The sequence below is a fragment of the Xiphophorus maculatus genome, chromosome 13 (assembly GCF_002775205.1).
Source record: "Xiphophorus maculatus strain JP 163 A chromosome 13, X_maculatus-5.0-male, whole genome shotgun sequence".
NCBI classification, from domain to species: domain Eukaryota; kingdom Metazoa; phylum Chordata; class Actinopteri; order Cyprinodontiformes; family Poeciliidae; genus Xiphophorus; species Xiphophorus maculatus.
In genome coordinates this window covers 14,289,486-14,301,418 of record NC_036455.1, presented here as the reverse complement: position 1 = coordinate 14,301,418, position 11,933 = coordinate 14,289,486, and the positions used below count along the sequence as shown (strand labels likewise).

Here is an 11,933-nt window from a genome sequence, read left to right as displayed (position 1 = left end):
GAAAGAGACACGTCTTCAGGTCTAAGTTGGTTTTATTGGACCACAGCACACGCTGACACATCAGGAATAAGAACTGAACACAAACCAGAGAAACGGATCAGGAACCAGAGAAACGGATCAGGAACCAGGAAACTGATCAGGAACCAGGAAACGATCACGACTCACTGCAAAAACACAAATATTACCAAGAATTTCTGTCCAGATTCTCAATCAGTCGCATCATAAATTATAATCATTTCCATTCTGATGGAAATGATGCAGTTTTGTTTAATCCATTTGTTTATTTATTGTTTTTGGTTGTTTTGTTTTTATTTTGAATATTGAACAGTTCAAGTCTTTAGTGTTATTTTAATAAAATTAAAGTTAATTTATCAGTTATTTAACTTAGAAATGGTCTGTCACAATAACACATCTTACTGGACGATAAATTATCCCAGAAGTTATTGTGATAAACGATAATATTGTTATAAAATTACAGAAAAATAATGCAAGAACACACTCTGAGAGACAAATACACTTTAAACTCCAACAAACATTCAACAGTGGAGCTGGATGACGATTTAAATATTCATAATACATAAACAAAACAAATAAAATCAATTATTAAAAAAACACCAAACTGAAGAATTTTATCATCCAGTTTCAAGTAGAAAGAGAAAAACCAAGCAAATAAAAATTACTTGTCGTTTTAATTTGTCAAGTGGTTAATAGATTTATTGTTTATCGGGATAATTTATCATATAATTTGTTATTGTGACAAACGGAGTTGGAAGTTGGTTCAATTTTAATCCCAGAGAATCAAAGAACGAGACGAAATCACTTGGTGAGGGTTTGTGTTTTAGCAGCGTGAGGAAGATCTCCTCCTCCTCCTCCTGCTACACGTACTCCTTCATCGGTAGGCTGTTGGAGGCGATGGGCTTCGGCGGCTCTGGCGCCGGCGAGTTGGCGAAGCTCCTGCCGATGTACCCTCGGCGGTAGCGGCCGCCGCGCTCCATCAGAGGGCAGGTGCTGCTCAGGACGGCGCCGCTGATCATCAGGATGACGGCGGCGGCCCAGCCCAGGTAGATGGCCTGGCCCAGCTCCCGCTTGTGCATGACGGGAACGTTTGGGTTGTAGAAGTCCTGCACCACGGTGTTGGCGGTCCAGGAGACGGGGATGAGGACGCACAGCCCCGTCAGGATGAAGAGGACGCCGCCGGCCAGCGCGATGCCGGCCTTGGCGCGGCGGTCGTCGCCGGCGCAGGTGGTGCACTTCATGCCGCAGCAGGACACGGTGCAGGACAGCCAGCCCATGAAGATGGCGAGGCACATGAGGGCGCGCGCCGCCTGGATGTCGGGCGGCAGCGCCAGCATGGAGTCGTAGGTCTTGCACTGCATGTGTCCGGTGGTCTGGTACACGCAGTTCATCCAGATTCCCTCCCACTTCATCTCCGACGTCAGGATGTTGTTCCCGATGAACGCCGACACCTTCCACTGCGGCAGCGCCGTCACGGCAATGGCCATGATCCAGCCCGTCACCGCGCAGGTGAAGCTGATCAGCTGCATCCCCGTGTTCACCATGGCAACGGACTCTTCTGGAACGTCTGCTGGGAACTCTGGTCGGACTGGTTCTGCTGGCTGCTCTACGGTCCGCAGGCGGCCATGTTCAGGTTCTCTTCCGGACCCGTCCGGACATCCCGGCCCCGGTCAGAACCCTGATCCGCCTGTCTGCTGCTCGGGTGACAGAAACTGATCCGACCCGCTGTTGTCGCTCCAACAGTGAAACCGGGCTGCGGTCCGGCCTCGATCCGGGTCAGAACCGCCGGCTTCAGGGTCCAGAGTCAGTCCTGCTGAAGAAATTCCCGGTTTTCCAGATCCTGGACGGAGCCGACTGCAGCTGGAGGGTCTGCTGGGAACAAAGAGTCGGTCTGAACGGAGAGCCACCCCTCCCCCGGCGCCGAGCCCAGACGGGTCAGACGGGCTTCAGACGGCTGGACGGACGGATTGGGTCTGGAAACACGGACCCGGAGCTGCTGATAAACATTCGCTCCATGAATTAAAGATGGAGGCTTCCAGGTTCTGCTGCTCGGGTTTCCTTTCTCCGGTTGCCGGCCGGCTCCTCGGTAACCGTGGCCATGGCAACCGGAGACGATAAACGGACAGCAGAAAGGAAGGGGCTTTTTGTTTCTCCAGCGAAATATTCAACGTTCCCCAGATCCAGGGTTCTGGTTCTGAGAGTGAGTCACATAGAGACTCACTCTCAGAACTAGACACCTCTGTGTGTGTGTGTGTGTGTGTGTGTGTGTGTGTGTGTGTGTGTGTGTGTGTGTGTGTGTGTGTGTGTGTGACCTTCTGCCAGAGGTCAACTGGATTTATTTCTGGGATTGTTTTGTTTTTTCCTGAATAATTAAAATTTTTAGTTTTTTGAAGGATAAATTAGTTTCCATAAACTTCATAATTCATTTTATTTGATGTTTATTTATTTTTCAGTTCCACTGTTAAATGTTTATGAGAATTTAAAGTTTACTGATCTGTGAGAATCTGTTCTTGCTTTATTACATTACTGGAAAATGGTCTCAAAACAACAATATTATCCTTTATGTCAATAACTTATGGGAAAATTTATCACCAGAAAAATGTGTAACTATAAAAGGTTTATGAACCAACTAATGTTTCTAAATATAGATTTAATAACAAATGCAGTTTTTTACTCTTTTTTTCTGAAATATCTGCTTTGAATTTCAACATACACTAAAAATACTAGAAATACATTCTGACCTGTTTGTTGGAAATTATATGAATTATTGGATTTATCAATCCATTAATTTTTCTGGTATTTTTTAATTTGCTTTGCTGCTGAGTATCTGTTTGAAATCCAGAACTTTCATCATTTCTTTGAGTTTATCTCAGTTAAAACTTTGCTGTAAAATTTCTCTTCATTTAAATGGCATCAATTTAACGCAACATGCAGACATTAAAGTAGTGATAACAGGTCAGTGGAATATTACCAGTTATGTCTTCAGGAACAATAATCTCTGGTCAACATTGAAGCAACATGAACAAAGTAATTATTGAAATTCCTTGAGCTTCATTTTTCTATAGTTTTAAAGTGTTTATAAGAATAATATGGACATGTATTTGTCTTCAGAATATTGATTTTAGTACCAGTACGTAGCAAGTAAAACGTTCAGTTCCAGCAATTCCTAACGCTAAGCAGCAGGGGGAGCTGTTGCGACTAAACGACAAGTAGTTTTGTTTTGGTCTTTATTTACAGCTTTTGTTAAAAGCTGTAAATCACCTGTTATTGATCAGATTGGAGCGTTGTTGTGTTTTGAACCAATTAAAATATTATAAATGATTTTATATCTGAACTCTTTTGAAGGCGGTCCCACGACAGATTTTTTTAACTACTTCCGCTTTTCCAGTTGGATCTATTTGCATAAACAGCAGCAGAAAGAGGAAGGAAGAAACAGCAGCGGCGGCATATTTATAATAACACCGGGATGGTGGAGCAGAAAGAGTTGATCCTTAGCAGCAGCAACTCTGATCAACTGATCAACTGATCAACTGTCACTCCGAACTATTCAACACACGAAGAAGAAGGAGAAAGTAAGTCTGAACTCTGGACAAATTCACCCGCTTATCAGCTGATTTCTGCGAGAAAGGTGAGCTTCCGGTCCGACATGTTGACCTCAGGTGTGCTCCGTCTGCTCTTGAGTCAAATGACCGCCGGCAGGTGAGCCGCTGGCCCACACAGGGAAACCAGAACCGGTACCAGTTACACAGCCATAAACCGGTGGTACCGCAGATTTCAAAGTTGGAAAGGAGAAATGATTCAGGAATTGATGAAGCCACTGCAGGTCCAGAAATATATTAGTAATTTATGTCCCGGTTCTGGATTCATTTAAAAATATATTTACTATATATTACTAAATAATTATGAGCTTTAATAAAACGAAAAATGGAGGAGAGATGGAAAAAAACACTGCATGAAAAAAGAAAATAATTCACAGAAAGACAAGAGAGATAAGAAGAACAGGACTGAACAGAACATAATCTATCATCATGGAGAATGTGAGATTATAGATTATTTAGATCAGATTACTGCGTCAGAAATATGAGGTAGGCCAGAACCGAATTAAACTGAAACTACATTTAATTTAATTACTGGTAAAAACTGAGGATTAAATGTCTTTGGACAAAATGTAATATTTCTTAGAGATTGTGATGGACCGAGTTAAAAACAGGAGGAGTTCCAGGATATATTAGAAAAATAGTTTTGTTTTATGTTTTAACCCAAAGATTATAAATGACCAAAGATAAACTGAGCTCAAAGAAACAAACCGTAAAGACATTTCCTTCCATCTTGTGACCGTTTGTTTGTGGTGGGGGGGTATTTGTTTGGTCATGTGACAGTAAGGGGAATGCAGCAAAGGATTGTGGGTATTTAACTGAAGCAGTGGAGGCGGTGTGATCACTTTTACAACAGGTAAAGAAATGTGTACAATGTTAAATTTTACCGTTTTTTAAAGGCTGTCCGTCGTTTCCCCAGATTTCAATTCCCTCATCTGATGAGTGGGAGGAGACATTTCAACGTTACACAACGTCTGAGTGTGACCTCTGACCTGGACTCTGAGCTAAAGGCATCTCGTTTTCCCAGAGACATTTACTTCAGTCCAAGCAGACGCAAAAGTCACGTCCATGTTCAAAGTGTGATTGTTAAACTTATTGTTTATATGTAGCTGCTGCAGTCAAAACCTTCCTAATCTTTATCTTGGATTAAAGGGCCAGTGTCACATTAAAGCAGCTTTGTTTTTATCTTTCCTTCATGTTTTCACGTTTTTCCCTCATTAGAAACAAACCTGCAGTGTTGCTTTCATGTATGTTTGAGAAATCCTTTAATCTCCATGGCAACCATTCAGCTGCATAATGTCTGGGTGGACCTAGCCCCGCCTTCGAGGTTTAGCTCCTCCCCCACTCAGCTCTTTCAGACTAGCCAGCAGCAAGTAGCAAACCACTGGTGAGCTCATTATAGGAGCTGCTGCTCAGAGCAACGCTGGTAAAAAACCTTAAAGGGTTAATAGAGGAGCCATGTTGGGACGACTTCCTGGAGGCGGAGCTTCTTAAAGAGACAGAGGCCAAATTTCAAGGCGCTAAATCAGGAAGTCAAATTTGATACATATAGCAGTTTCTATACCAACTGAAGGTAAACACTTAATTGATGTGCCTAGAAAACGGATAACACATTTATATGATTGGATGCAACCGTCCAGTGACGCTCTGGTCCAGAACCCAGACCAGTTGGTGCCAGTAATGACCCAATTTGTTCTTTGCCAACCACCAATAAGGAGAAGGGGAACTGCTGGGTGTTCAGATCCCAGGTGGAGGTCACATTAAGCAGCTGGACCAGTTAAACCAGTAGAGGTCCAATCTGGACCAGGTGTTCCCAGCTGCTCCCCCTGCTGGCCTGACTCTGAATGTGTCTCTGTGTTCCTGCTGCAGCCTTGCTCAGGGGAACCTCGGCAGGATGCTGGAGCAGCAGGCCGACCGGGTCATGGAGCTGTCGGAGTGGAGCCAGCGCTGGCAGGAGAACAAGATCGGCTTCCATCAGCCGGAGGTCCACAGGTAACCGTGGCTACGGCGTGTCCGGAGAGCCAGCCGGGTCAGAACTCAACTGAGGTAGAACCAATCAGAACCTGAACATCTCCCATGTCCGACAGCATGCTGCAGACGAACTATGAGGCGGTGGTGAACGGACGGAGCGTTGTCCGGTGGTTCTTCCCTCTGTGTGGGAAATCTGTGGACATGAAGTGGTAGGAACCTGATCCGGTCCGATCCGGTCCAATCCGGTTCGTGTTCATCAGCTGGCTGTGTCTGACCCGGCTCAGGTTGGCGGATCTGGGTCACTCGGTGGTCGGCGTGGAGATTTCAGAGACGGCCATCAGACAGTTCTTCCAGGAGAACAACATGACGTTCAGCGAGGAGGACGTCCCCGCCGTCCCCGGGGCCAAAGTCTTCCAGGTGGGTCGACCTGGGGACCGGAGTGGCTGTTTGGGTTCATTCAGTCTGACTGGTTTCCTCCCAGTACAGTTGTCTGACTGGTTTCCAGTTTATCTCCAGAGATGATCTGGAACTCAACAGGTTTAACTTCTGATGCCGGCGGTTCTGCAGGATGCAGGTCAATCAGTGGAGCTCAGAAAGTTCTGCAGCTGCAGCCACCTGTAGATAATCTGCAGAACCCAGCTGGTTCTCCTGCTGGTTCTCCTGGTTCTGTTTGGGTGTGCCTGCTGTCAGTAACAGCAGATCTCCATCTGTGTCTTTATACTGTCCAGAACTCGGACCGCTCCGTGTCCCTGTACCAGTGCGACCTGTTCAGCTTCTCCAGGTGAGTTGTCCCGCTGGACGTTCAGGGAGACGTCTGCTGTCTCTGAGCGGTTCTGTTTGTGCTGCAGCGCTGTGGCGGGTCGGTTTGGGGCGATCTGGGACAGAGGCTCTCTGGTGGCCATCAACGCCCAGGACAGGGACCGGTGAGTCCAAACGTCCCGGCGTCCCTCAGCGTGTCTCCCGGTCCTGACGTGTCCTCCGTCCTGCAGGTACGCGGCTCTGATCGTCTCTCTGATGGCTCCAGACTGCAGATACCTGCTGGACACGTTGCTCTACAATCCAGAGCGCTATAAAGGTGGGTTACCGTGGAAACCGTAAGACGCGGCGTCGTGCTGTGGCGCTCACCGTGTCCGTCCTGCAGGTCCTCCGTTCTACGTCCCCGAAGAACAAGTCCAGAGTTTGTTTGGTGAGTCTGGGCTCCAGTCTGGACCAGGAAGTAGCCTGATCCCAGCAGCAGCAGGTCCTGGGTATTTACTGGGACGACTTGTTGCGTTGCAGGCAGCAGGTGTGACATGAAGCTGCTGCAGTCTGTGGACGCGCTGACAGACCGACAGAGGGCCTGGGGGCTGGAGGCGCTGACGGAAAACGTCCACCTCCTCACCCTGAGGGCGGCCAACTGACGTCCGACTGGCCAGCCCGACCCGACCCGCTGACCCGCCAGCCCGACCCGCTGACCCGCCAGCCCGACCCGCTGACCCGCCAGCCCAAACCGGCCCGCTGACCCGCCAGCCCGACCCGGTCTGGTTCTCCTGTCAGCCACACAATAAAGCTGCTTTTTAAACATCTGTTCTGTCGCTTCTTCAAGTTGGTCTCCATCAACTCTTCTAAGTTTATGCAGCAAAAATTCAGTTTGTGCTGCTATAATTTGAAAGAACCTAATAAATGTTTCCTGAGGTCATGAAAGGTCAACAAGTTCCTCCACCTTCTTCAAATCAAACTAAACTACGACCAGGTTTGTGCAGCAGATTTTCGTTTCCCTGCTCACATTTACAAAATAAACACATTTAGTGAGAATCAGGAAGTCATCAATGTTTGTGCTGCAAAAAAAAGTATTTGTGCTGCGTTTGTTCTGATGATGATGATGATGAAGTTTTTTCTTAATATCTTTCAAATGGAAGCAGCACAAACAAACATTTGACACCAATTTTGTTTGATTTTGAAGAAGCTTGGAGGGAAACCGTCTCTCAGGTCGGGTTGGACCGGTTCCACCCAGATCCAGTCTGAAGGTGGAGCTGTTCGCTCTCTGAATGAAGACCAGAGATCATCATCATCATCAGTGAAGGCGATGAAGCTTGGACATGTGTGAGCATAAGCCCCGCCCCCAGGTCTGCTCTGCCTCACCTGCTGCAGCAGAAGGAGCTTTGTGTCCTAATTGGCTGAGGAATCTGGGACAGCAGAGGAGCTAATCTCCAGGAGGAAGAGGAGGAGTGAGGAAGGGCGGGCTGGGGGAGGAGCTTCAGGAGAAACGACTCAATGATCCAGATCTACTGGAGATCCAGAGCGAAACCTGAAGCTCACAGATCTCAGAGATCCTGCCGAGACAAAACAGGATCCGCAGCAGAGCCTGGAGGTCAGGCGATGACCCTGAGAGCCGTTCAGGCTGCAGTTCTGTTCCCCGACCAGCAGGGGGAAACATTGTCTGACGGTGAGAGGAGCAGCCAGATGTATGGAGCTAAACTGGGGACATAATGTCTGAAAAAAAAAAAAAACTCAAATAAATTTGAACAATTTTTTTTTTAGCTACGTTGCATTTTATACTATAGTGGGTCCAAAAATGATTTTTGACTAAGTTTCAAACATAAAAGACTTGAAACATGTGGCCATGGAGCTAAACTTGGATCATAAAGTCTGGGGGAAAAATTAAACTGAAACAAAATATTTGAATTTGCAAAAAACAAAAAAAAGGTTCAAAACTACTCTTCAATTTCAGATTATTTATTTTTCTTTTCAGTCATTTTCTTAAATTACGTGACCATGCGGAGCTACAATTCAAAACCATTTTTTAGTTTTATTTTACTGTTTTTTTGTTTATGTGATCTTATGAAACTATACTGGGATCAAAAAGCTTTTAACTTGAAAAAATGTAAATAAATAAAAGATTAAACTTTTTCCTTCAGTTAAAAAGTATTTTGAGTTTTAAAGCTTTTTCACTCTTCTTTAAGTTTTTTCTTTTTTGGTTGCAGACTTTATGACCCCAGTGTAGCTCCATAGTCCTACCTGTACATGACTCCTCTGGATGCTGCAGCAGGAGGAGCCACCAGAAAACCTCCAGCTGGGAGGAGAGAAGCTCAGCAGAGACTCTGCTGGAGTTTCAGCAGATTTATCGTTTTGGTTCTGGTTCTGGTTCCGAGTCCAAGCTGTTGAGTCTGGGTCACACAGATGGTCTCAGGTCTCACCTGCTGTTCCTCTGCGCATGCTCAGTGAACGGTGAGCTCAGCAGATAGAGGCTGCAGTGGACCAATACCTGCTGGGTGTGGCTGAACAGTTCCCGCCCGGCCGGGCGCCGCCCGATGCGCCGCTGATGGAATGATGCGCAGCCATGACGTCTCCAGCCGGATCTGATCCATAATCAATGATCACTGCGGATCATCAGCTGCTTGAATCTTCTCTTCTCGTGCAGGTCTCTCCGAGTCTCGCGGTGACTCGCTCTCAGAAGTGCGCACGCGCCCGGCTCCGTGCTCGTCCCAGCCGGCGCGCGCTCCCGCAGAGCGATCGGATCGACGTGTCTCGGACAGAGTCGGGCTGCGGTCTCACGCGCTCCTTCACTTTGAATTCGGTCCGATTTCCGGAGCTGAGGAAGAGGAGGAGAGGGAGGAGGAGGAAGGACCGGGAAGGATCCCAGTCCGGAGAACCGGGAGAACCGGGAGAACCGGGAGCAGCTGGATCACGACCGGAGCTGGAAGAATGAGGAGCGGCTGGATTCTCCTGAGCCTGGCGCTGAGCTGCCTCTGCGGGGCCGCGGTGAGTGGGGACAGGGCGCTTCCAGGGACCGGGGTCCGCGGGGGGTCCGTGGGGATCCGCGGGAGGTCCGTGGGGGCCCTGGTGTGTTCAGGTGCAGCTGCGGGGCTCAGACACACCAGCTGTTATGATTTCAGTCTGGTTCTGTAAAGACTTCATGACGTGAGACGCTTTGCTTGGAGACCTGAGTGTGTGTGTGTGTGTGTGTGTGTGTGTGTGTGTGTGTGTGTGTGTGTGTGTGTGTGTGATTTCTGACCTCTCTGCTCCTCAGAGTTTCCTCTGCTTTCACCTTTGACCTTTTGCTCCTGTTGTTTTCCTTGATGAAGAGACTTTTGGTTCATTCTCAGGTCTGCTAGGCCTGATGAAGACTGAGCTGCTCATTACTTGTTGCTTTCCTCCTCCTCCTCTTCCTCCTCCTCCTCCTCCATGTGTGTTGTTAATGAGTCAGCGTGATTTGGCCTCCAGAACGTCGGTTCTCGTGTTTCTGGGGGAACCGGTCCAGGATGTTGAGGTTCTGATCCAGGAATCCGTCTTGGTGGGTTCCAGCTGTTTGTTGTCATGTGAGGCTCTGGTCCAAGTAACGATTAATGGTGATGAATCAATAATTGAAATGATCTTAAACTAATTAAGTAATCGATTAACCGTTAACTAGGATTTACAGACTCAATAAAAAAGTCCAGCAAATAGTTTTTAGAATAAAAAATCCTAAGTATCTGGAGAAAGTGCCACTGTTCAGATCAAATGATTAGTCATTGATTATTCAGACGATTAATTGATTAATCATCAGAATAATCAATTATTCTTCTTCCTGGAAAACACCTGGAGTTAATCAGGAATTGTTGCTGGATGTTTCTGGTTCTATTATCTACAAAATTAAAATAAATGCAGAAGTTTAAAAAAAAGAAAAATCTGAAAACTTTTTCATTTAAAGATTTCATTTGTTTGTGAAAATGTCATCTGAAAAGGAAGGACCCCTGTCCGCCTGCATCAACCCCCAGATTTACTTTATTCTAGAATTGTGGTCTGGGGCCATACAAATTCATTCAGAGGGCCACAATCGGCCCCCGGCCCACACTTTGGACACCGCTGTTCCACCAGGTCCGATCCTGAACTTGGAACCGGTTTGGAAAAGTGAACAAAGTTTTTGCAACTAAAGCTGAAAACTCTGTGAGGCTGTGAAATTGATAAATGTGACCTTTGACCTCAGCTGCCATAAACAACTGACCTGATTGGTCAAGAAGGAGCCAATCACAGAGCAGATCGGTCAGGAGCCAAACCTTTCCAGCCCGGATGGTTTGGATCAGAGCGGCGACTCGGCACCGCAACGCCGTCTGGTTCTCGTCAGAATCATCAGCGTCGCCATGGTTACCGCCTCCATCTCCATGACGAGCATGTGAGCTGTCATCATGTCACGTTTTCACACCTGACCCAGATTAATCAGAACCGCCGAACCGTCTCTGTGAGGCCCGGAGGGACCGACCCGGCTCCAGCAGTCCGACGCCTTCAGACCTGGAAACACCTGGAAAATACCTGGAAACACCTGGAAAACATCTGGATAGACCTGGAAAACACCTGGAAACACCTGAAAAATACCTGGAAAACACCTGGATCGACCTGGAAAACACCTGGATAGACCTGGAAAACACCTGTAATGTTAAGTTTCTCCTCCATGGTGATTCTGAACTCGGTTCTGACGCTCAGCCAAACGCTGGAGGCCATTTTGAAACGTTTCTGAAGCTCAACATAACAGATCAGAAAATAAAACCAGTTTTAAGCAACAATTATTGTTTTAATTTGGAAAAAAACTTTATTTGGAAAATACATTTTTGCATCTGAGTCACATTCTTACTGGGTGAACAAGGATCGGTTCCCTCAGCCGTCATTTAGATTCAAACCAAATATTTAGTAAATATTTATGTATCAAGGTATTTAGTTTGAAACCAAATGTTGAGTTTGCTCACTAAATAAATATGTAGTTATCAAGCTTAATGTTTAGCTTGAAGCTAATTATTTATTAAGATAAATATGTTTTTAACTAAAAGCTCCAAATTAAATATTTAGTTTGAAGCTAATTTAGCTCAGAGTAAATATTTAAAATGTATTTTTACGGTTTTGTTGTTTTCAGTGTTTTATTTGACCGATTTCAGACAGGAAGTGACTGTCGGCTCCATGTTTTCACCGCCTGGCAGCAGGAAGTGGACTAGCAAAATAAAAGCTGCCAGCAGTCTCTGTGGAATCTACTTACTTCCTTCTACCTTCATACCAGAACCAGAACCGAGCCTGGGTTGCCATGGCGATGCTGACAGACTTCACGGTTCCTCTTTGGGCCGGTTCTGTTCGGTCCGGTCTGAGAAAACTTTGGATCTGCAGGGATTCATTAGTGAACGCATCACGTTCTGTAAGAGCATGTGGGCCGGTCCATTCACACAGAACCAGGTCCATTCACACAGAACCAGGTCCATTCACACAGAACCAGGTCCATTCACACAGAACCAGCAGTTTCTGAGCCTCCTCTGAAGAGCTCATTAATATTCACACAGTAACTTGTTTGTCCCTGGATCTGGACCGACTCCAGAACCCAGAACAACCAGCCTGCTGCTGCCTGACTCTAAC

General features: G+C 46.5%; 2 protein-coding genes across 2 annotated transcripts; one reads left to right on the top strand and one right to left on the bottom strand.

The window, feature by feature from the left end:
- Positions 1 to 14: 14 nt before the first annotated feature.
- On the bottom strand, positions 15 to 3,300 carry LOC102236789 (claudin-4-like). Its single transcript, XM_023344965.1, has one exon. The coding sequence runs from the start codon at positions 1,557 to 1,559 to the stop codon at positions 876 to 878; it is 684 nt and encodes a 227-aa protein (XP_023200733.1). The 5' UTR covers positions 1,560 to 3,300; the 3' UTR covers positions 15 to 875.
- A 119-nt stretch (positions 3,301 to 3,419) lies between these two features.
- On the top strand, positions 3,420 to 7,147 carry tpmt (thiopurine S-methyltransferase). Its single transcript, XM_005811798.2, has 9 exons — positions 3,420 to 3,587; positions 5,481 to 5,603; positions 5,699 to 5,791; positions 5,867 to 5,999; positions 6,311 to 6,363; positions 6,431 to 6,505; positions 6,572 to 6,657; positions 6,724 to 6,768; positions 6,861 to 7,147. Exons 2-9 carry the CDS (start codon positions 5,506 to 5,508, stop codon positions 6,980 to 6,982), a joined length of 705 nt encoding a protein of 234 aa, XP_005811855.1. The 5' UTR covers positions 3,420 to 3,587; positions 5,481 to 5,505; the 3' UTR covers positions 6,983 to 7,147.
- The last annotated feature ends 4,786 nt before the right edge of the window (positions 7,148 to 11,933 follow it).

Excerpts from the sequence above, each read along its gene's own strand:
- LOC102236789 (XM_023344965.1), bottom strand. The coding sequence starts at position 1,559 with ATGGTGAACACGGGGATGCAGCTGATCAGCTTCACCTGCGCGGTGACG.
- tpmt (XM_005811798.2), top strand. The coding sequence starts at position 5,506 with ATGCTGGAGCAGCAGGCCGACCGGGTCATGGAGCTGTCGGAGTGGAGC. Across the intron at positions 6,000-6,310 it reads CCGGGGCCAAAGTCTTCCAG|AACTCGGACCGCTCCGTGTC; the intron begins GTGGGTCGACCT and ends TATACTGTCCAG. Across the intron at positions 6,658-6,723 it reads CAATCCAGAGCGCTATAAAG|GTCCTCCGTTCTACGTCCCC; the intron begins GTGGGTTACCGT and ends TCCGTCCTGCAG.